The sequence below is a fragment of the Gorilla gorilla genome, chromosome 1 (genome assembly GCF_029281585.2).
Source record: "Gorilla gorilla gorilla isolate KB3781 chromosome 1, NHGRI_mGorGor1-v2.1_pri, whole genome shotgun sequence".
Lineage (NCBI taxonomy): Eukaryota > Metazoa > Chordata > Mammalia > Primates > Hominidae > Gorilla > Gorilla gorilla.
Window position 1 is genome coordinate 179,944,807 of NC_073224.2, and position 24,280 is coordinate 179,969,086.

At 39.8% G+C, this 24,280-nt stretch overlaps 1 protein-coding gene and 1 long non-coding RNA gene across 4 annotated transcripts in view; one reads left to right on the forward strand and one right to left on the reverse strand.

The window, feature by feature from the left end:
• The window catches only part of C1H1orf87 (chromosome 1 C1orf87 homolog), a 140,911-nt gene that overhangs the window by 87,624 nt on the left and 29,007 nt on the right, over nt 1-24,280 (forward strand). For all 3 annotated transcript variants that reach the window (XM_063698199.1, XM_004025885.5, XM_055361399.2), the window contains 5 exons: nt 3,689-3,829; nt 4,642-4,905; nt 6,716-6,831; nt 11,183-11,348; nt 19,324-19,421. In XM_063698199.1, coding sequence (XP_063554269.1) covers nt 3,689-3,829; nt 4,642-4,905; nt 6,716-6,831; nt 11,183-11,348; nt 19,324-19,421 — 785 coding nt within the window. The remainder of the gene's footprint in view (nt 1-3,688; nt 3,830-4,641; nt 4,906-6,715; nt 6,832-11,182; nt 11,349-19,323; nt 19,422-24,280) is intronic.
• The window catches only part of LOC129526644 (uncharacterized), a 66,093-nt gene that overhangs the window by 32,347 nt on the left and 9,466 nt on the right, over nt 1-24,280 (reverse strand). The gene's annotated exons all lie outside the window — the stretch shown is intronic.

The window sequence follows — 24,280 nt, forward strand, 5'->3', positions numbered from 1 at the left end:
TAAATGAGAGAAACCTATGGTATTAGAGACTTCATAGGCGCTCTGACAAATCCCAAGGTCAGAAACCTGGGGAATCTTGATAAAATTTCTCATTTTATCTTTTTTGACACGTGGGGAACACTCTTCACTTTGGAAAAATGACAGCCCCAGGTGACTTAAATCAGCAAGGGAGAAATCTGAAGCCCAGCCTGCAGCTGGCCTGAACCCAGGCACCAAGAGCTCCTCCCCATTCTCCCATGCTGTTGCTCTAGTTTGTCAGCAGATTCAGGGCTGTTCTTGATGTGGGGGGGTGTCAGCCAGGCACAAGACAGAGTCCTGGCCCACATGGAGATCATATTATTGGAGGGAGATACACAAAATACAACAAATAAATATATCATAAGGTTTCAGAATGTATAAAATATTTAAAATACATAACACTCATTCTTCACAGCATTCCAGGGAGTGCAGTATATTTTCCTCTTTCCATAGGTGAAGCCAGAAAACTTAGTCTGTGGCTGGGCGTGGCGGCTCACGCCTGTAATCCCAGCACTTTGGGAGGCCGATGCGGGCAGATCACGAGGTCAGGAGTTCGAGACCATCCTGGCTAAAACGGTGAAACCCCGTCTCTACTAAAAATACAAAAAAATCAGCCGGGCATGGTGGCGGGTGCCTGTAGTCCCAGCTACTCGGGAGGCTGAGGCAAGAGAATGGTGTGAATCTGGGAGGTGGAGCTTGCAGTGAGCCGAGATCGCGCCACTGCACTCCAGCCTGGACGACAGAGCGAGACTCCATCTCAAACAAACAAACAGAAAACAAACAAAAAGACTCAGCCTGTGATGTCTAGGCCCAGAGAACTATAAGGACAGGAGTCACACCTGCCTTGTTCATTTGTTATCTGTAGTGTCAAGGATAAAGACACTTAATACATTTTCATGTTTAAATGAAAACAAAAGCAACTGAAAGATACCTTGACTCATGGAATGATGAAGTATTGATAACATTTCTTTAAAACACTATCATAGAAACACATAAATTCTCAGAGGCAAAAAAAAAATTTGTATGTGGCTGAAAATGAAAATATTTTATATTGCAAATAATTTGCAAAGAAACATATTGTCCTGTGAACAATATGTCTGAAATACCTAGCCAAATATTTTAAAGAGTGAAATTGGCCAGGCCTATAATCCCAGCACTTTGGGAGGCCAAGGCGGGAGGATCAGAGGTCAAGAGATCAAGACCATCCTGGCCAACGTGGTGAAATCCCATCTCTACTAAAAATACAAAAAAAAACTTAGCTGGGCATGGTGGCATCCGCCTGTAGTTCCAGCGACTCTGGAGGCAGAAGCAGGAAAATCTCTTGAACCCAGAAGGCGGAAGTTGCAGTGAGCCGAGATCGCGCCACTGTACTCCAGCCTGGCAACAGAGTGAGACTCGGTCTCAAAAAAAAAAGAGTGAAATTGCTCTGTGGACTGAACAGTGAATCTCCCTCATCCTAGTGTAATTGGGAAAAGCAGGATTCAAATATCTGCACAATTTACTAGGGAGTGTTTTGGACAAGTCTGCTCTAGTCATTGCTCTACTAATAACATTTTTATGGCTCCCATTGCCCTCAGAATAAAGCGTAGATGCTAACAAGGCTAAAGGTAATTCATTGCCTTTCTCCTGCCTCTCTCTCTCCAGGCTTATCTTTTGCCTTTTCCAAAAGTTAAACTATGCTCTGAAAGCATCATCTGTCTCTTACATGCATGCATGCACCTTTGAGGTTTTCTATATCCAGTTCACTCTTCCTATAATCCTCTTGTCCTCTCCTCCTCCCTCTCCACTTGTTAGCCTATCCAAATCCAAATCTGACTTATCTTGCAAGCCTAGATTTAGATGCCATTCCCTTCAGACCTGGACCACCAAGTGCAGATCAGGTGGACCATGGACAATTCTGAGAGTGGCCCTTAGGATCCCTTTTCTATTGTCATGGTTACTTGCTATGCCTCCCACCATCAGCAAACTCTGTGAGAGCAGGGGCTGAGTCTGTTTTTATCACTGTAGGGCTTATGACAGTGCCTGGCCCAAACTAGACAACGATAAATGTTTTTTAAATGAAGGAATAAAGTTATTTAACTTCTGCAAGCCTTGGCTTTCCAAATGTAAAAGGATGCTAGTACTACCTACCTTGTATTGTTGTTGTAAGGATTTAAATAATGACATGAGCAGGACACCCATGTGGTGCCTTGTACAGAGTATGAGCCAAATAAATAACTCTTGTGATTTGTATGCCTATTCAGAACTCTCTGTCATTCTTGCCCACTCTGCTCACTCTAGAGAGCCTCTTGGTTTTTCCTTAAAATGTTCATGACTATAAAGCATCTGTAGGTTGTTATTCATACTGATAGGTTATTCAACATGACTGTCAATTTAGTAGTTTATAGAGAATCCTTCTGATCATGTCGCCCTTCTATTACCTGGTATTAAAAATAACCATGTGTCCAGAGGCTGAGGCAGGAGAATCACTTGAACCCGGGAGGCAGAGGTTGCAGTGAGCCGAGATCTTGCCACTGCACTCCAGCCCGGGTAAAAAAACAAGACTGTCTCAAAAATAAATAAATTAATTAAATAAATAAAATAACCACGTGTCTTGATTTGTGCCAAGTTTTTGTTTTAATCAGATATGGTAAGATACCGTACTTGGAGACAATTGCCTTTGAAAAAAGAGTTAATTGCTTTCATTTCCCAAGAGAAGCAGGGATTCCACACCACATCGGGCTACTTGAGGACCTCAAGAAGGCAGAAGGAGGAGCAAGGAGAGAAAAGCACAAGCCACAGGCTTTCTCTGGGGTTTAGGTGGGAAAGGCAAGCCAGGGCAGAACAAACAGCTTAGTACTAACTAGTTGGAATAATTCCCCCAGGCTTTGGGGCATAGTGACTATCCCTAGTTGTCTGGAGCCTAGTCTTGGATTTATTTAAGGCAGGAGAAAAAAAGGCTTGCTGTGTGAGAGTTAAATAAAGGAGGTATCTGGGGGTTTGAACTCAGGACTGGTTTGCATATGAAAGATGTATTAGCAGGCCAGTTGTTTGCCATCTCTAGGAATTAGCTAGTCCTGGTAGGGGCAGTCCCCCCAGCCAGTAAGGCCTACCTTCTTAAGATGTCAAAACACCATAAAATATGAATAATTTAAAAACACAATTAATATACCATGCTCCATGGCAAGAGAGAACAGGGTTTTATTATTGATCCTAATTCTATCATTTATGCTGTTGTAACTTTTAGTGACATTACTCCTAGAGTATAATATTCTGAGCTTTTTAATCTCTTGTCAAAGTTAACAATTACCTTTGCTGCCCTTCCTGAACCTGCTAATTAAAACAGCCTAATGATACCCTTATCTCTAATAAGAACCCCACATTTGCCTATAAACACCTTATGCTCTACCTATTATTTTTTGCCTGTCACACTTTCTTGCCCAAATGAGACATACCTAAGTTTGAATATATTTATCTAACATGTGTCAAGCGTATAATGCTGAAATTGGTATGAAGGCAACATTTCTTCACGACGATTCAATGACTCAATGATACATGGGCTAAAGTTCATTTAGAACTGGGAATGTGCTTAAATAAATGGGTTGGTTTACTCATTTTCTCCATTCTTTCCTCTTTCTCTTCCCTACCTCCTCTTCTGCTCCTTGCTTCCCTTTGTCCTTGTTCTGTTAAGATTCCCAGTCAAGCAAATGTCCACTGCAGCTCTGTACCAACCGGAGACCAGTCCTTATCCTATGTGCATGGCGTTCCCAGGAGAAAGCTTAGAGACTGGTCCTTGGAACAGATGGTGAGAGGCAGCTCTGACCAACCTGAGGTGTGTATACTAAGAGTTGTTGAGTTGTGTCTATTGTAGATGAAGGAGTGTTATTTGTTGACTCAATTTCTTGATGCGGAGCAGATGATAAGTTGGTCTGAGGGCTGGTCATAGTGGCTTACACCTGTAATGCCAGCACTTTGAGAAGCCAAGCTGGGAGGATCACTTGAAGCCAGGAGTTTGAGACCAGCCTGGACAACATAGTGAGACCCCATCTCTACAAAAAAAAAAAAAAAATTAAAGACAGTCTGAGAATAGACAAATGGACACCAGACTTCACTTATCCAGTCAGCTTTCCAGAAAGTGTCCTGAGGAGTTCACAGACAAACCTTAAAAATTTCAACCGAACTCCTCATGCTCCTCGCACCTTCCTCCTTTTCTAGGATTGCTGAGCTCAGGAAGGGCCATTATGCTCCCAGTTAACTCAGTCAGGGTCTAGACACCATCCTTGATTTGCATCCCCCATGCTAAACTCCCAGCTGCAATGGGTCTCCAAAATGTGTTATTCTAAATTCTTATACCATCAAAGCAGTTATTTTGTAAAAGGCAAATGATGTATGTTAAAGCATCTTCCACCAGACCATGTATTCTAGGATTTGCTTTCTTCTCCTGAAGGAAGAGAGCTGATGCATTGTAAATAATGAATACACCAGATTGAATGCTCACCTTCAGTGCCACAGACTTGTCCTGCTCCAGGCCAAAACTGCGAGTGGACAGTCAGATACCAGCCCCAGTGTGCCTCTGCTTCCTTGCTTTGGTCTTTAGCCGGCTGATTGAAGAGTCTTGCTCTTTGTTTTTCATTGTTGTGTTAGGATATTGGCCAGAGCCCAAGTGGGACAACAAATGAAGACGCTTTTCTTCTTGCCCTGGTCAGAAGAGAACTCAAGTCACGTCCTTTGAGTTCCAACTTATTAGAAAAGCTTCAGAAAGAGGTGAAGATCCTGGACCCAATCTCTTCAGGATTTCTTCTCCAATCTCAGCTGAGCCACCTCTTTTTGAAGCATGAAGTCCCTCTACAGTTACCAACAGTTAAAATCCTTTGTCAGAGATTTTCTAAGAGGGGTTCTCCTGAAATGGTATGGCAATCGTACTATTGGAAGTGTGGATTCCTTTTGTTTCTTTAACTTGTACCCACCAGGGTAAAAGACTAAGAAGTTAGCTACTTTCTTGCAAATAACTTTTATCCCTGACTACTGAGATAAAAAGCTTATTTATATTCATGTGTAGAAATTTCTAGTTCGAATAGAAAATAGAGTTAGGTCTCTTTGCTCTGTTTCATTTCTCTTTAAAGGTCCTCCCTGCCCCAACTTGCATTGTCAGCTTTTAACAATGTTAGGGTAGTTACAGATTCAAGAAAATGGGCCCACTCAAGTCCATTCATGAGCTAGCTTAGTCTGCAGGACCCAAGGTAAGAATTGAGACTGAGCTAAGATCTGCTTTGTGTCATCACAACTTCCTAAAGAGTTAGAAGTGGGAAGTATCTTTGAAATTTACTGATTAAGGAAATGAGGCCCAGAGGATGTCCAATAACTTGTTTAGGAGACTCAGAGAATTAATGGCAGACACCATGCTAAGACACAAATTTCCCAGTGACAGGGCCAGAGTTCTTTGGGCATTGTATTTTTCCAAGCTCATACCTATGTCTGAATATAAAGAGTAGTCCAAGTGTCACTAAATTCAGGGAGCCAGAGGAAAACACCCTGAAATAGGAAGAAATAATAGCAATAAGAATATCGTTAGTGAGCATGTATCAATAGCAAAGCAATAGACAGCACAAACCTTAAAAAAGAAGGCCTGGACTTTAATCTTAATCCCACCATCTTAGCTCTGTGACATGGAGCATACTCTACTTAAGTCCTCCCATGCCTCAATGATCTCATCCAGAAAACCAGGCCAAAACCAACCTTGCAAGTTTAGTCTCAGGATTTAGTAATGTGATAAATGCAAACCAATAGAATTAGTTATATATTTATGAGAAGTATTTAGCAATACAATATTGATTTATTAGTGCAACCCATATGAACATTCTGTTCAACCAAATTTTCTGGCCTGAGACCTAGTTTCTATCAGGGGCCCTATCTAGCTTCCCTCTCCCACTGCTCACCACTCTGCTACCCTGGAGCTGTCTGTCCACCAGAGTCCCTAGGATGGCATCCTGCTTAGCAGTGGAAATGGATGACTTTCCTTCAGTCCTTTCCTATGCAGAATAAAGGTCTTCAGATTTTTCACTTAGCCTAATAAATTTTTGTCTTCAGATTATCTGAATATATCCGCTCAATCTATCTAAATATATCTGCTGAATACATCATATATAATAAATGTATAAGATATGTGAGAAGGAACAAGAGAGAGAGTGGGGGCAGCGGTGGGGAGAGAGAGAGAGGCTAGAGGTTAGGTTGTACTGTAGTAATAACCCCAAAATCTTTGTGGCTTAAAGCCACAAAAGGTTATTTTTTTTCATTTTTATTTCCATAGAGCCAGCCATAGTTCTTCTTAACACTGTTGTCATTTTAGCTCTGGGACCCAGGATGATGAAACAGCCACTTTAGGATATTTTTGGACAGGATAGCAGAAGGGGAAAAAGAGTCCTGGAGGGTCTCATGTTAGCTCACAGGGTCTCGGTTCTGGTTATGACTCATTGGCCAGAACTAGTCACATGGCCTTACCCAACCACAAGACAACCAGGAAGTACAATTTTACCATTTGTCCAGAAGGGAAAATAATAAGAATACTTGCTAAAAAGCACCAATAATTATGATACTATATTTTTAAGTGTTTTTTTAAATGTTTGATGGTAAAAATTTGCCAAATACATTTTATCTCAACAGGCCTCTTTCCTTACATATAAATTAAATGAGGATGTTCTATTTTACATTTAATTTTCAGGTGAATTATGAAAAGCTACTCTGGTTTTTAAACAGTGCAGCATCAGATTATCCACAGCAAAATAAAGCAGCTGCAGACCTGAGAAAAACTGAGAGTCATGGCACTCATAGCCAAAGGTACTCTTCTCCCTTTTTGTGAGGGTATTGTTCCTAGGTGTCTTAGTCTGTGTGGGCTGCTATAAAAAAGTACCATAAACTGGCTGGCTTATAAAGAATATAAATGTATGAATCACAGCGCTGAAGCGAAGGCTGAAAGTCTAAGATCAGGGCACCAGCATGGTTGAGTTCTGGGAGGGTTCTTCCAGGATGCACACTGCTGACTTCTCCCTGTATCCCCACATGGCAGAAAGAGAGCAAGCTGGCTTGCTGGCCTCTCCTTACAAAGGTATTGCTATGGTTTGAATGTGTTTCCCAAAGTTCAGGTGTTGGAAGCTTAATCCCTAATGCAACAACAGCCCTGGGAGATGGGACCTAATAAGAGGCGATTAGGTCATAGGGCTCTGCCTTCTTGAACGCATTAATGTCATTATCTCAGGAGTGAGTTCGTTACCAAGAGAGTGGATTTGTTGTAAAAAGCGGGTTTATCTCTCACCCTTGCCTCCTCTTGCCCTTCTGCCTTCCACCACAGAATGATGCAGCAAGAAGGCCCTTTCAAGATGCCTGCCACTGACCTTGCACTTCTCACCCCTGTGAACTGAAGAAATAAAATATCTGTTCTTTATAAATGACCCAATCTCAGATATTCTATTATAGCAGCCCAAAATAGACTTAGACAGGCACTAATCTCACTCATGAGGACTCCACCCTCATGACCAAATCCCACAGGCCCAGCCTTCTGATGTTATCACGTTGGCATTAGGGTTTCAACACAGGAACTTTGAGGGGATGCAGTCAGTCCATGGCACTAGACTCCTAGGGCTGGCAGGGATCTTGAAGGCATTCACTCAAACACCTCACCCGATGCAGAATCACTTTGCTCTTCACCAGCACTTGGCTTGTGCTCAGAGTTTTCTCTCTCTCTCTTTTTTGTGCGCAGGCCAACATAGAAAGTTATTTGCAGCAATTGCATATGTTTTTTAACATCAAGCATGTGTCTTTTTATGAGGTTGCTGTGTGAAAATGAAAAACCTCATTATGAAATAAGAAATGATTGTGTACGGGTGCAGAGCTCATCTATAAAGTGTGATTCCAAAAAGATGTTCAGTCAGTCAGCTCCTGAGTCGCAGGCACTAGCAAAAAAAGGTTTGAGATTCAGGCATCCATAGTCACTTCATATAATCTCAAGGGAGAGAAATTACTCAAAATAAAAATAAGATGTGAGGAATATAATCAGAAATGAAATGCAATAAAGTATAATATTTTCATGTTTGCCAGAAAAGGTGACAAATTGCAGTGGTTAGGAGCATAGCCTCCATTGCAAAAGCCTGGCCTCAACTATTGTCTTTGCCACTCTGGGGCTATGTGACCTTGGCATTTCACTTAACTTCTCTGTGGTTCCATTCTCCAACTGTAAAATGGGCATGATACACTTCACTTCATTGATTTGTAATAGTAACTGAGTTAATAAATGCAAAGTTCCAAAAATCAGTGCCTGGTACATAGTAAGTACTATGTAAGTGTTTTTATTATTTTTAGCTATTCTTCTAGAAGACACTCTTTTCAGCTGCAAATAATGTGGCATGGTGGTTAAGAGCTATGGCATTAGAGTTAAGTGTTTTACTCTAGGAAGAAGGTAGCATTTTTTTTGTTTGTTTGTTTGTTTGTTTGTTTGAAAATGTCCTTGGGCCAACAGTTGGACTTGATTCCTTCCTACAGTGTGCCCTGTTTCACTGTGATAACTTCAACACTTATTGAATGTGAGCTGTTTGTCAGGCTTACTTTGCTGGGCACAGTGAATTCCAGATTAACAAAGCCTAGTCTCTTCCTTTAGGGCTCATGGTCCAAAGAAAACAATACTGCCATCTAGGCACTCCAGTCAAATATCACTCTGGGAGCAACTGTCTTACTGAGAGCCATAAAGCCCTAGAAATTTTTAACCAACAGCAACTATCCTTCACATAATACATACTGTAAAATTTTGACCCTGAGAGGTCATAGACCATGCGGTAGAAAACAAGGCCAATCCCTGGCGTGTGAGGTCTTATGAGTCCTAGACAGAAAGCCTTTGCTGATACCTAGATAAGGTTAGATCTCTGTGTTGTTAGTTCCATAGTCCTTCTCCTTCATAGCAGTTATGGCATTTTCTGTTATTTATTTGACATTTGAGGTTAGGAATTGTGGCTGTCCTGGCCAACTCTGTGTCTAGCATAGTTCTAACATAGTTCCTGGCATACAGAAGATGCTCAATAATATTTGTTGAATGTAATTGGCACCTCCAATTTTCTAAAGAGCTCACATCAATTTACTTTCAGGGATACCTGAATATCTGTTCTATAGAAAAGGTGCATGAAGAAATCATTTTGAGCTCATCAGAGAAGGTGCTGCTTTCTAAAAACCAGACAGTATGTTTGTAGAAATACAGGACTGATGGCCTGTAATAAAGCCAGGCTATTTGTTAATTAAGGTATGGATCAGGAAAATCCTCTTCTCATGCTCTGTCATGTAGAGCCTCTAACAGGGTAGCTCTGTGATGTTTTAAAAGGTTCCAGCATTGCCAGTGGCAGTAGGGGTGGCAACAGCTCTCATCTCCTAAACTGGACCAGATGAAATAAATTTCTGCAACAGGCCTTCTAAGAAACCCTACCAGCTGCAGTAAATGGGTTCCATACAACACCTGCACATCCAGTACTCAATGTACGGAGCCAGGGACCAAAGCTTCATGAATTCTTATCCCCAGAAACTGTCCTTGCAAGAAAAGAGGAAGGAAGACTTATGATTCAGATCTGGAACAGAGATATCTGATTGACAGTGTTTGGGTCATGTGCCCTTGCAGCAAAGAGAGGCTGGTAAAGCAAATAGTTGGCATTCTCCTCTGCCACAGTGAGAGGTGGACTGTCTCATGAGCTGGGGAACTCCCTGGACAGATGAAAGCACATGCAAAAGTTGGTGACCAAAATAAATGCACGTGCCCACTATTCCTTCTCTGTACCAAACTTTTGGAAAATATTATATATTATTAAGTAGTTCAGAATAGTATAATTTGGAGCTGAAACTTGTGTGAGAGTCCTAGAGCCAAAAAAAAAAGGAAATAATATCACCTTTGGACAAAGTTATATACATCTGAAATGAATCAATTCCAGGTACTGTACAAGATCCCTGGGAAACAGTAAGGAACAAAACAGACTTGACCTCTTAGAGAAGACTACTAGGGAGGAAGTCAGACTTGAAAAAATAAGGAAATAGAGATGTGACTGCAAGTTGGAGGAGACCTATTAAGGAAAAGAACAAAGCACTATGAATAAGTATATAAATCAGGGGTGTGCAGGAGCCAGACAGGAGGGCCAATGATGCACACCTCTTCCCAACTCCTCATTCAGCGATGTCACAGTGGTAGCCTGAAATCAAACATGGTGGGGGTATTTACACCAGGGAAATCAGTAATGCAGCAAATTAGGGCTTTATCTTGCAAAGCTGATTGTTAAAGATTTACCAGTATGCCACTGAAAGAAACCCAATTTAGATGGGTAGAAGTTGAGCAATGTCATGGACTGTCCCTCTAGGGAACTTGGTGTTTAACTTGAGACAATGGAAAGCAGGAAAAGCTTCACAGAGGAAGCAATAGTACACCTGGATCTGGAGGAACAAATACATTTGGCTGTTAGATAAGTAAACATATCAAACCAGTTTCATAAAATCAGTGACTATAACATCTCACCCTGTTGCTTTTCACCTATTATTTAAAATAACGATAGTCAGTTAGACAGACCACCTTAATACTTATGTACATTTGCATGCCAGACTGTAAGTAAATAATTACTCCCAAACATTTCTGGGTTTTTCAGATATAAGGAGCAGAGTCAAGGTTAATGCAGGAAATTCAGCTGGTTCAGGATTTCCTCCCGGGGAACTAGGCTCTCTTGGTATGGGGATCTGGTGGAATCTGCTTTGCTTTGCTAGTGGCAGTGAGCAGTTTTGAAATGTCATTTGTCATCAGTAATTATCCGAGTTGAAGAAAAGTAAAATCAAGCAGATAAAGTAAACTACTATGATTGCTTATTTTTTGTCTCAACCTAGAAAAAAAAGAGTTACAAAGATAGATTAAGAATTTTGGCCTTTGTTGTAGTCAGATTGGTTGGTGCCTCTTGGAAAAGAGATTAGGTAGAGTTCACTCAGATGGAGCAGGTATGAGTTAAGCTATGAAATGTCTGCATGCGGCCTCATGACCAGGTTCCCAAGACTGAGAAGGCCTTTGTAGATGGGCTCTCTGGTTCCACAGTGTGTAGCAAAGTTGAGAAATGTAGTAGGAAAGCATGCAGCTGCCTTGGGTGGATAACTTTTTCATAGCCTTCCCCATTTCCCCTACAATCAGCACTCCACCTCAGCACTCCAGCTCACAGCCAGAAGTGAACAGGAGTCTGTTGGAGATTTTGAAGATGGCACTAAGGACAACCAATGGCAGACTCAACATAGACAATCTCAATCTGAGTTTTCGAAAAGAAGATCGCTCGTTCTCTGGCTGCCTCCCTCCACCTAAGGTAACCAAAATTCAATTTCAGATTTGTTCCTCTGTAAAGGCCACTTCAGGGCATTGGGTCTATAGTAATAAGGCACAGGGCTGATCCGTATTCTGCCTGTGGATTACATTACACAATTGTTTGTTTTCTTTGCCTGAGAAGTGAAAAACAAGGCAGAAAAGGAATTGTGAAATGTACAGGAATTGTGAAATTGATCCAGGAATTACTTATATTGGGCTGTTTTATGTTAATAATAGAGAATATGACAACACTCAAATAATATTTCATAATGGAAAACAACTATTTTTGCAAGGCCAAATGTTTATTTCTCACACTCTTTCCTGGCTTCCAATGAGAACAGCATGTGGTGTCCCATCCATTAGCAAAACCAAATTTTAGGGACCGATGTAATTTACTGCCAATAGAGGCTACCATGCTGTTTTGGAGCATTAATTAATAGTGCAGATGTGCTTCATGGAAGATAATCCAGAACCATAAAAATTCATGGAACTTCTGCAGCCAAATAAACCCCATCATAAGGCTTCTTTGGATACAGGTAAAATGATAATTACCACTACTACTGTAACTCTGTTAGCAACACCTCATCATCACTACACTTTTACTAAGTGCCAAGCACTGTGCTAAATGCTTTGCTTACATTATCTCATGTAACACTTACAAAGTTAATTCTGTACAAAATACTACAAAATCTAGGTAGTCCTTATAATACCCATTTAATAAATTTTTAAAACTGAGTCTCGCCAGTCGTGGTGGCTCATGCCTGTAATCCCAGCACTTTGGGACGCCAAGGCAGGTGGATCACCAGGTCAGGAGTTCAAGACCAGCCTGGCCGATATAGTGAAACCCCATCTCTACTAAAAATACAAAAAAAATTAGCCAGGTATGGTGGTAGATGCCTGTAATCCCAGCCACTCAGGAGGCTGAGGCAGGAGAATTGCTTGAACCTGGGAGGTGGAGGTTGCAGTGAGCCAAAATCACGCCACTGCACTCCAGCCTGGGTGACAGAGCGAGACTCAGTCTCAAAAAAAAAAAAACCTGAGTCTCAAAGAGGCCAATTGAATCACGCAAGAGTCACAGCTAACAAGTGGCAAGGCCAGGATTCAAAGTCCAGAAGAGTTATGGAAACTGAGAGGCAGAATTGGCACTTCATTAGGTAGAAGATATCTGGATGATTCCATTGAGTTCAATATACAAGAGTTAGAATTCCAGAAGATTAGAAAGAATTGGAAATTATAGGCCAAAAAATCCCTGTTAGAAATATTGGAAAATGCCTTTCATCTAGGTATACAGAGGTTAGAATTGAGGGAGTCAGAGAATTTAAAAGAACGGTGATGTTTACTAAGGAACAAGGACATGATGTGCTGAAAATGAGTTCTTATTCTAGGACAAAAGCATTTTTCTTTTAACTTCTATATTTAAAATCAACTGTGCAAAGGCAAAACTCTGTGTGTGTGTGTGTGTGTGTGTGTGTGTGTGTGTGTGTGTGTGTGTTTGAATATTATACATGCAAGCATATTTCATGAGAAAGAGAAATAGAGCATTGCAGGAAAGTCCACACAGCACATGTGGCCTTTACTTGTTTGTGAGAAGATCTACAGAAATAGACTCTTAGTCTAAAAATTCTCAGCAGCAATTTTTTCTTAGATTAGAAACCACATAACCCAATGGTGAAGTTTGAATATTCTCAGATGATACTCATAGAATGAAACATAAACAACTTGAAAATCAAAATATATTTACTAAACCTCTTTGAGTCTCAGATTTTCCACTGGCAAATCTGGGTCCCAAATATCTACCTCCTGTGTCTATGTGAGGATTAAATAAAATAAACATGTGAAGGCATTTAGCATACTATCTGATTTATAAGGCCCTCACTAAATATGCTTCCTTTCCTTCTTATAAAAAAGAAATCAGTGTTTGGTGAGGGTCTCACTTCAAAACAGCCTAAGAAAGGAGAATCTTCCCACAGTCAAGTGATGGCCACATTGAGGTCTGGTTATCAGGGCAGACCTTGAATCTTGAATGTTCTTCTCCCCACAGCCATCCCTGAAAGCTTAACTTTATGGTTCAGATCCAAGGAAATGGGGTACATTTTCCTTGAAGCTGGTCTGCCTTTCGTGAGCCATCTGGCATCTCTTAAGACATCTGGAACTCACTCAGAGCATAATACAGTTCTGGGAGGCATGTAAAATAGAATTCTGTTTCCCCAGAACATGAGGCAAATTGAAGCCCAAGGGACATTGGAAACAAGAAGAAGCAGCCACTATCACACCTCAACTCCCTTACTCCTGAACACGGGACTTCAGAGTGGACAAGGAAAGGTTATGACTGAGTTAAAAGGGTTTTTTGTGGGGGTTGTTTTGACCAGTAGCTCTGAATTTCCTTTGGGTGCAGAAGAGAGAATCACAGACTATGAAAGCTATGCACTCTCTCTCCAGAAAGATTAAAAAAAAAAATTTAAAAGCACATCCAGACTGCCACCATTTCAGAGGGTTCACAGATCATCTATAACTTCCAAGATAGATAAATGCAGTCTTAAAGGATATTCTATGGGTCTTGTCACTAAAATCAATGGAATCTGACCATCCACAAAGATCAGTATAGAAGCATATAAAGTATCTGTCATCTTCATTCTGCGGACTCACTCATCCTGTTCCTCTAGCATACCTTCAATGCAATGATGGTTTCTGTCAGGACTGCCAAGGCAATGTGGATACACATTCATTGATTTATTAACTTCCCCAACTATTACCCAAGTCAGATGTAGATTCAATAGGGTTGTAGAACCTAAGACATTCTATGCATGCAGGCTCAGTTTAACCCTTTTACACAATCCATATTCTTCAACATTTGAACTCATCCTCTTTCTGCTTCATAGCACAAACCCCTCCCAAATTGCTCCCAAACCTGCCTCCCAGGAAGAGCTAGCTAGAACATAGGTTGTTTTAATTACTCTTTGCTTCATTTTCATGTAGCTTCCTCATCATTGGGAGGGAGTCCCCTTACTGACAGCCTGGGTTTGTGAATGTGAAGTTCATTCTTGTGGCAAGACTCTAGCTAGGACATGTGTTTAAGTGGACCAGGACCGTAAGACCTCCTTCTGTAGTTTGTCGGGTTCTATTTTCATATTTAGTGTTTTCTATAACTGGAAGCTCTGCCTTAAAAGTATAAAAAAGATTTTTACTAACTTTGAATGTTTCTCCTCTTCCAATGCAACAACCACCTTTCTGATCAATATGGCATATTTAATCCATTCTTGCGTTTGACATAATAATCACTCAATATGTTCTGGGCATTGTGGTAGGCACTGAGGACAACAGACTTTTATGGTTTGGGCTCCCTAGTTCTCCAGGAGCTCAGGGGAAAGGCAATGTTTTAAATACGTCATCACAATTCTGTGTGAGAGTGCAATGACGGCAGTAACTCTGAACACAGAGAAGGAACACCAATGTGCCCACCTGAAAGCTCTCCAGAGGAGATGATGTAAACACTGAATCTTAGAGGACAGGCAAGTTTGGCAAAGAATACGGGGACAGGGGGACCGGGCATGGTGGCTCACATCTGTAATCCCAGCACGTTGGGAGGGTAAGGTGGGCGGATCAGAAGGTCAACAGATGGAGACCATCCTGGCCAACATGGTGAAACCCTGTCTCTGCTAAAAATAAAAAAATTAGCCGGGCATGGTGGCACATACCTGTAGTCCCAGCTACTTGGGAGGCTGAGGCAGGAGAATCACTTGAACCCAGGAGGCGGAGGTTGCAGCAAGCCGAGATCCTGCCACTGCACTCCAGCCTGGGTGACAGAGCAAGACTCCATCTAAAAAAAAAAAAAAAAAAAAAAACAACTTGGGGGCAGGGGAAGAGATGGGAAAAGTGTTCTCGGTAGAAGTCGCAATGTGAAAGCACTGACATGAGAGCATGGCTAATTCAGGAAACTGTAAGTCCTGCTCAAGTCAACTTTAGAATGGAAAGTAGGAGCCAGTTTATGAAGGGTCTTTCTAAGGAGCATGAATTTTATACTGAAGGTCCAAAGGAATCATTGAAGGGTATTAAACAAGTGAATGATATGATCAGATTCAAATGGGAAAAAAAAGCATTCCAATCGAATTTGGAGAATTGATTAGAATCAGGCAAAATTAGGGGCAGAGAGACCTTTTAGAAGGCTGTTTCAATAATCCAGGCAAGAAATTATGAGGTTTTAAGCCAAGGCAGTAACAGGAGGGATGGAGACATCAAGGAGGTAGAAAAGCAAGTCTTGATGACTAATTAGATATGGGCCCTGACTTAGGAGAAATCTAGAATGACTCCCAAGGTTCTGGCTTTGGCAACTTGATGGATAGTGGTGCCATTCTCTGAGATAGGAAACAGAAAAGGAGTAATTGAGAGGGGTAGAGGAAGGAGTGATGGGTTCAGTTTTGAACACGTTGATCTGGGTAGAGAGGTGAAAACTGAATAGTGATTTAAGACTTTTCAATATGGAGTGGAATTCATAGTAGTTAAGATCACCCAAGGATGTAATGGCAAGTGAGAATGGAAGAAGGCTGAGGAGAGCACTCATCGTTAAGGAGTAGTAAACAAAGAGAAGCCAACAAAGGAAATTCAAAACAATCAAAGGAGACATGGGAGTGGAAAAAAAGAAAAGCAAAAAACAAAGAGAGTTTGGAGAAGGATGGCATGATCGGCCATGTCTCATGCTGCAACAAGATCATCTATAAATACGATTGAAAAGTATTCATTAAATTTAAAACCACGGAGGTTCCTAGTAACTTGGTAAACAGAGTTTAAGCAGAATGAAGAGGTAAAATGCAAATGGAGCTATCTGTGGGAAAAGAGGGCGCTGAGACAGTGTGCACTGATCTTTCAAGGAGCATTTTTGGGAAATGAATGTTTATTTCACATGTTTTTTTAATAACAGATATTTTATTTACTTCTGGTTAAAAACATTTCCTTATTAAACAGAATAAACTACATAGAAACATTTTCTTACCAAGGGCCATCATTATGAATATTGATGTTTTAAAGGATTTTAATAATAATCGTGAATAACATGGAATTGCTGTGATTTTCTGGTAGATGTTTCTGTTGTGCCTCTCTAACTGGCAGCAGTCAGTTCTTAGCAGCTATCAATCAGTCTGCTTCTAGGAACCCTGATGTACTATTTCTAATATGCTGTTCATTTTAGCCTAAAGCAAAACTCAGTGTTGCCAGAAGTAGGTGATCTGTTTTTAGAATAATCTCTTAATATTTATATTTAAAAATACATCAATATGTTCTAATCATGAAGATAGTTCAGTTCTTATTTATGGAGTAAAATGGCCTAGTGTGACCAATCTCTGACTCTTGAACTTTATTTTTTTGCCAACCTCCACTCATACACATTCCACTCTTCAGTGAATTCAACTCATGCATTCATGGCCTCTTTCACCCATATATACATTTATTCAATAATTATTGATCCTTTATTTTTCAATACTCTGCTAGCCAATGGTGATAAGAAAATGAATGATACCCAATCCCAGCCCTGAGTAAGCCACCACCTTGTAGAAATGCTCAACAAATAACAGATAATTACTGCCCAGCCTGGAAAGGGGTATGGTAGCAGAACAGATAATGTCAAAATATATGCTGCTTCTAAAAAGCACCGTGCTCTTTCTCACCCATAATTACACATGCTTTTCCTCAGCCTGGAATGCCCCCCAACTCCTTATTCTTCTAGCAAATTCTATTCATTTTTTCATGTTTCAAATCAATCTTTTTTTTTCCCCCTCTTTTAAGCTTCCCTGACATTTCTCCTCTGTACACAGGAACACACAGGTTTCAAACCCGTCTGGTTGTCTTTCCTTTCATAAAGACAAATGAAGATGAGCTTTTTGTTGTCATTTTAAAATGTTGGTTTTATGATTATTCAGGTATGGTGAAACCAACAGATCAGGAGATGAGATGACTGCTACTGAAAAGACAGTCTGTTTCTCATGGTTGCTAAGAGGAGCAGGCACGCCACACCATGCGAGGCCAGGCCACACCATGCAGGGCCAGAGGAAGCGCCAGGTTCTGTCAGGAGGCAGAGAGAGTGAGGGGAATGTGGGCATGAGATTTTTTTGTGGGGAATGGGCAGAGCAGGCTTAGGATTGGCTGGCTTGCATAACCAGCAGGCTCTGTACTTGGCCCCAGGGTGGTTAGAGCAGGGAAATAGTGGCTCTGTGAGTGCATCAATAAAAGAGATGGTTGGAGTATGGGCTTTGGATAAGTTGGTTAGCTGATAAAAGGCAGACTTCAGGAAGGGCAGTCTCTCCATGGTCAACAAAGCCCTGCAAAGGCTGAAGTATCAATATAAAAACATAGGCTTAATACAGGCACTAGACTGAGCTTCCTCTAAAAATAGTAACAGTGACTAAAAATACAAGTCAAGTATCTCTTGTCTGAAATATTTGGGACCAGAAGTGTTTTGGATTTTGAATGTTTTGTTGGATTTTGGACAGTTACACATACATAATGAGCTATCTTGGGGACAGAACTTCAAATCTAAACATGAAATTCATTTATGTTTTGTATATCACTTATACACATAGCCTGGAGGTAATTTTATACAATAATTGTATTAATTTTGTGCATGAAACGAGGTTTGTGTTAAATACAAATGTGTAGAATTCTGCACTTGTGGTGACCTGTCAGCACTCAAAAAGTTTCAGATTTTGGATTTTTGGATTAGGGATGCTCAACCGTAGTTATATTTGGACTAAATAGCTAATTTTAGTAGCTGCTATTATTTACTTATATATTCATTTTTTACATAGTTACTATTAGAAATGTCTAATTTAGTGTAAATAGTCCACACATTAAACTTGACATTTCTTTTTTCCTTCCTTCTCCCCTTCCTTCCTTCCTTGATACCCCACTACCTCTCTCTCTCTCCCTCCCTTGTTTCCTCTCTTCTTCCTTCTTCCATTTCTCTATTTTCCTTCTTCCGTACTCTCCCCTCTTCTCTCTTCTTTCCTCTCTCTCTGCTTCCTCTCTCCTCCCTCTATCTTTTCTTTATTTCATCAAATATTAATCAAATGCCTACTAAGAACCAGGCACTATCCTAAATGCTAATTTTATCATGCAATCCTGACAGAATCCTGGGAAATAGAAAGTACTAGTCTTGTTTAGTAAATGAAGTTGTAGGACCTAAAAAAGGTTAAGTAACTTCCCAAGATCAGAGAGATCACAGGCAGCAGATCTGTGCTCAGATAAGGTCTGTTTGGTTCTATCATTTATATATTTAGCCATTATTCTAAATATACAACAAAAGTTACTACACCCTAAAAGTTTGAAATATTTGAATCTAAGTGTCACTTGCCCACCAACCTGAGAACTGAACTAGTTTGTATTCGTTCAGAACAAGATTTAGAACATATTATGAACTTGGGAAACTTCAATGACACCTCATTCATTCATTCAACAAATATTTATCTGAGCATCTGGTTTCTAGACTAAGTTCCATAACTTATTAGCTATGTGACATTAAGGAAATCATCCCTCCAGGTCTTTGTTTCCTCATATATAAAATGTAGATAGTAATATTAACCCTGCTAATACAACAAGCTTGTTTGGCTAATCAAAATGGATGATACAAAAACATTTAGCAATTTACCTATATAATCAAGTATGTGTAATACATAGGCATTGACTACCCCTTCCATGGCTGATAAAAATGTAAGATCAGCATTTCAAACCCCAGTGACTTCTGAGTAATGAAGTATACCTCTGTGTCAACTGAATAAAAACTTGCTGGTAAGCATTCAGTTGCACATTCTGGTCCTAAATGGTATCCTGAAGGATACCTCAATGGTAGAATGTACTCCCAGGTATTAATTCTTTGTCAAAATAATACAGCTTCCAATTATGAGAAAAAACAAATATTAATTGTATTCTATTGAAACATTTTGTATCCTAGTGAAACATTAAATCTTTTTTATTTTTTTTTTAACTTGTAGGTCAGGGCTATATGTGGGAAGCATGGATTATATCTGACCCTGAACCTGCTGGAAACATTGCTTAACCATCAAGATTTGGGTTACCAAAACGAAATAAAGTAAGTCAACTCTTATTAAGAACTGAATGTTTGTATCCACCACCCCTTCCCCAAATGATATGGTGAAGCTTTAACTTCAAATATGATGGTTTTTGGAGACTGGTTTGGGGGGTGATTAGGTTTAGATGATGTCATAAAGGTGAAACCCCCATGATGAAATTATTGTCTTTGTAATGAGAGGAACAGACATAAGAGTTTCCTGTCTCTGCCATGTGAAGATACAAAAGGTAGCCATCTGTAAGTCAGGAAGAGGGTCCTCAGCAAGAACTTAACGTGCCAGCACCTTGATCTTGATTTTCTAGACTCCTACCTAGTGAATGACATTTTGTGATAGCAGCCTGAATTTTTTATTCATTCTGTCTTCTGTTAGGATGCCAATCACATAGATCTGTCTTTAGAGTAGGAGTTCTATGTGTAAAGCAATCGATTTCATCACTTGATGGAGTTAAGAATGTTTGCTTTTATTGCAACCAAAGGGTCTTCTTGGCCATAGAAAAACAAAGCAGGAAACTTCCACTTACAATCATTACAGACTATCAGGGACTAGACTTACCATTCTACCTTAAACAACTAAAAATAGGACAAAATATATGAAGCAGTGATTCTCAGACATCGAACGGCAAGCAGCACAGAACAATGACTCCTGGGAGAAGAAAAATAAAGCAAGTGAGCCTAGCTTATCGCATAGGAATGGGGAATTCAGGCAGAGCCCAGCATTCTCCCTGAGTTAAAGGGACAGAGTTTCGAGTTCAAGAAGGCCAAAAAGACTAAAATGCACAGTACAGAGGAGTAGAGAAGTGAGAAATCCCCAGGGAGCCATCTCTGGAGATTTCTAAGAGTTACCCTTAAATCTTCAAGTAAGTGCTGGCTAATGTGTCCATTTGAGGAAACTACCCAAGGCCAGGAAAGGTAACACCAAAAGAAAGAGGTAGAAACATTTTTAGATCTCACATAGGATTGGGAATACTTCATGTTTCCACCAGCTAGTGAGGCAGACCTCATAACACATACGGCATTGAGTAGAAACCTTAAAAAAGTACATCATTGTAATAATGGTGCCAAATTACCCCAGACAAACTCAACAAATCTTAAAACTCTAACAAGGCTTGAAAATGATCAAAATGTTTTTGAGCAACTTAATTATATCTAAGAACAAAGTCCGCCAATTTCAAAGGAACAGAAAATCTCAATCAACAATGCAAAAATCACAATTTTAAAATGTATACAAAAATTGCTAAGCACAAAAAGAAGCAGGAAAAGCAGGACTTATTATTCACAGAAAAACAAGTTAATAAAAGCAGATTCCTAAACAACACAGATAATACAATTAGTAAACACGCATATTAAAAGAGCACTTATAAATACACTTCTCCTGTTCAAGAAGGCATGAACATAATGAAAGATAAGGAAGATTAAAAAAGATCCAAATAGAACTTCTAGAGATAAAAAATACAATGTCTTCTCCCCTGCAACATGTAACCCCAGTGTAATAATGTGAAAAACACTAAACAATTCACAACAGAGAGACATTCTACACAATGCCCAGCCAGTGCTCCACAAAACTGTGAAGGCCATTAAAAATGAGGAAGATCTGAGTAACTGTCCCAGCCAACAAGAACATAAGAAGACATGAAGACTAAATGTAATGGGATAGCCTGGAGGGAATCTGGAACAGAAAAGAAATATTAGGTAAAAATTAAGGATATTGGAATTATGGACTTTAGTTAATCATAATGTATCAATATTGGTCCATTAATCATAGCAACAGTATCATATGATTGTAAGGTATTGACAAAAAGGGAAAACAAGTATGAAGTATATGAAAATTCTCTGTATTATCTTAAATTTTTTTCTGTAAAATCTAAAACTACTTTAAAAAAATGAGGTTTATTTTAAAAATACAATACCTGAAAGAAAACTGTTTGTTATGGAAGCAACGGAAGATAAAACACAATAACAAATAAATAAGCTTGACGACATAGATACAGACACTATGTAAAATAAAACTCAGTGTGAAAAAATGAAGGAAAAACTAACAGAGCATCACTGAGCCTTGTGACACCAGCAGCCTAATACATGGGAAATTGGAATCTCAGAAAAGGAAGAGAGGGATGAAGAGAAGAAAAGTATGTTGAACAAATAATAGCTGCAATTTTTTTCAAATTTGGAGAAAACTATAAAGACATGGATGCAAGGAGCTCAATGAACTTCAGACACAAGAAATTTGAAATAAACCATGCAAAAGTTCATTGTAATCAAATTGCTTAACCCAGTGGTAAAGAAAAAACCTTAAAAGCACACAGAGAAAAAGACAAATTATAGTAGCCTTCCCCTTTCTGTGGTTTCACTTTCTATGACTTCAGTTACCTATGATCTGAAAATATTAAATGGAAAATTCCAGAAATAAGTAATTTATAAGTTTTAAGTTGTGCACCGTTCTGAGTAGCATGAAGAAATCTTATTCTGTCCTGCTTGGTTCTGCCTGGGAAATGAATCTTCCCTTCATCCAACGTATCTGTGCTGTATATGTTACACCTGTGTTAATCACTTAGTAGCTGTCTTGGTTATCAGATTGACTGTCATGGTATCGCAGTGCTTGTATTCAAGTAATTCTTATTTTGCTTATTTGCTTATTAATAGCCTCAAAGCAAAAAAGTAGTAATGCTGGCAACTTGGATATGCCAAAGATAAACTGTAAAGTACTTTCTTATGTAAAAAGATGAAGGCTCTCAACTTAATGAGGGAAAAAAATGTATGCTGAGGTTTCTAAGATCTACAGAAAGAACAAATCTATTTGTACAATTGTGAAGAAGGAAAAAGAAATTTGTGCATAGGATATATAGGGTTCAGTACTAGCTGTAGTTTCAGGCATCCACGATGGGTCTTGGAATATATACCCTGTGGATAAGGGGAAACTACTATAATTTCTTTCTCAAATTTTTGGTAGAATTCACCAGTGAACCCAACTGGGCCTGGTACTTTCTGCTTTGAAAGATTGTTAATTATTGATTTAATTTATTTAATTAGCAAATCAACTCATATGAAGAATCTGGTTCCCTGTCACCCCCTCTATTGTTACTTAACGACACCCATCCACATTACCATTATCTTTCTCCTGGATTTCTGTAATAAGCTCCTAACTGAACTCTGTTTCTACTCTTATACCTAGTTTATCCTCACTCCCACAGCTACTGCTGTCTATTAAAAAACCTAAAAGTGTTTGCATCATTACTCTGCTCAAAACACTGCAAGAGTATGTTATTACACATAGAAGGCAAAAAAAAAAAAAAAATCAAAGTCCTCTATAAGAATTTCTCCCCTATCACTTTGGCTCCATCTAAAATTTCCTTTCCCTAATCTGTTCCAGTTACACCATGCCTCTTTTCTTCCTCAAACACACCATGCAGACTTCACCTTAACACCTATCTTTTGAATGTTCCCTCTACCTTGAAAGCTCTTCCCACAGATATCCTTATGCTAACTCCCTCACTTTCTTCAAGTTTTTGCTCATATATCTCCTTGTCAATGAGAACTACACTAACCACCCTATTTAAAGCTGTGGTCCCCATCCTTTGTTCCCCTTCAGCTAGTCTCTTTTTGTTTTCTTTTATACACTTATCAACCTCTAATGAATTAGGTAATTTGCTGATTTATCATCTGTATAGCTATTATCTATATCTCCCTGACAGACAGTAGATGATAGAGCCATGGGGAAGTCAGGGTCTTTGTTTTATTCATTGATGTATCCAAAGTGTCTAGAGCAGTGCTTGGCACATAGTAGGTTCTCAATAAATATTTATTGACTTGAACTGAATTGGGGGTTGGGGATACATTGACTTGAACTGAATTAGAGAGGTAATCCCTCAAAATATTCTCAGGGATGCAGATACATAAATTCTTCCCAGTCCCTATCTCACAAGCAACTTGAAGAAGGCCTTCCTTACCCACCTCACCAAAATCAGGTTCCTTGTGCTGTACTCTCTCATGGCACCCAGTCATTTTATTTGCTAACACTTATCAGTATTTGTAATTATGTGTGTATTTGTGTGATTTGTTAGTTTAATGTCTACATAGTGATCTCCATGCTAGCAAGGGGCATGACTATTTTCCTCACACTATATTTCCAACATCTAGCCTAGTTCTTGGCTGTATTGGTCTGTTCTCACAGTGCTATAAGGAACTACAGGAACTACCTGAGACTGAGTAATTTCCAAAGAAAAGAAGTTTAATTGACTCACAGTTCTGTAGGCTGTACAGTAAGCATGGCTGGGAGGCCTCAGGAAACTTACAATCACAGTGAAAAGCAAAGGGGAAGCAAACACGTCTTACCATGGCAAAGCAGGAGAGAGAGAGAGACAGCGAAGGGGGAAGTGCCACAGTTTTAAACCATCAAACCTCATGAGAATTCACTCACCATCACAAGAACAGCATGGGGGAAATCCGCCCTCATGATCCAATCACCACCCACCAGGCCCTTCCTTCAATACATGGGGATTACAATTTGACATGAGATTTGGGTGGGAACACAGAGCCCCAAACAATATCATTCTGCCCCCAGGTCCTCCCAAATCTCATGTTCTTTTTACGTTTCTAAACCAATCATGCCTTCCCAACAGTCCCTCAAAGTCTTAAGTCATTCCAGCATTAATGCAAAAGTCCAAGTCCAAAGTCTCATCTGAGACAAGGCAAATCCCTTTTACCTATGAGCCTGTAAAATCAAAAACAAGTCAGTTACTTCCAAGATACAGTGGGAGTACAGGCATTGGGTAAATGCTCCCATTCCAAAAGGAAGAAATGTGCCAAAAGAAAGGAGCTACAGACCCCATGCAAGTCCAAAACCCAGCAGAGCAATCATTAAA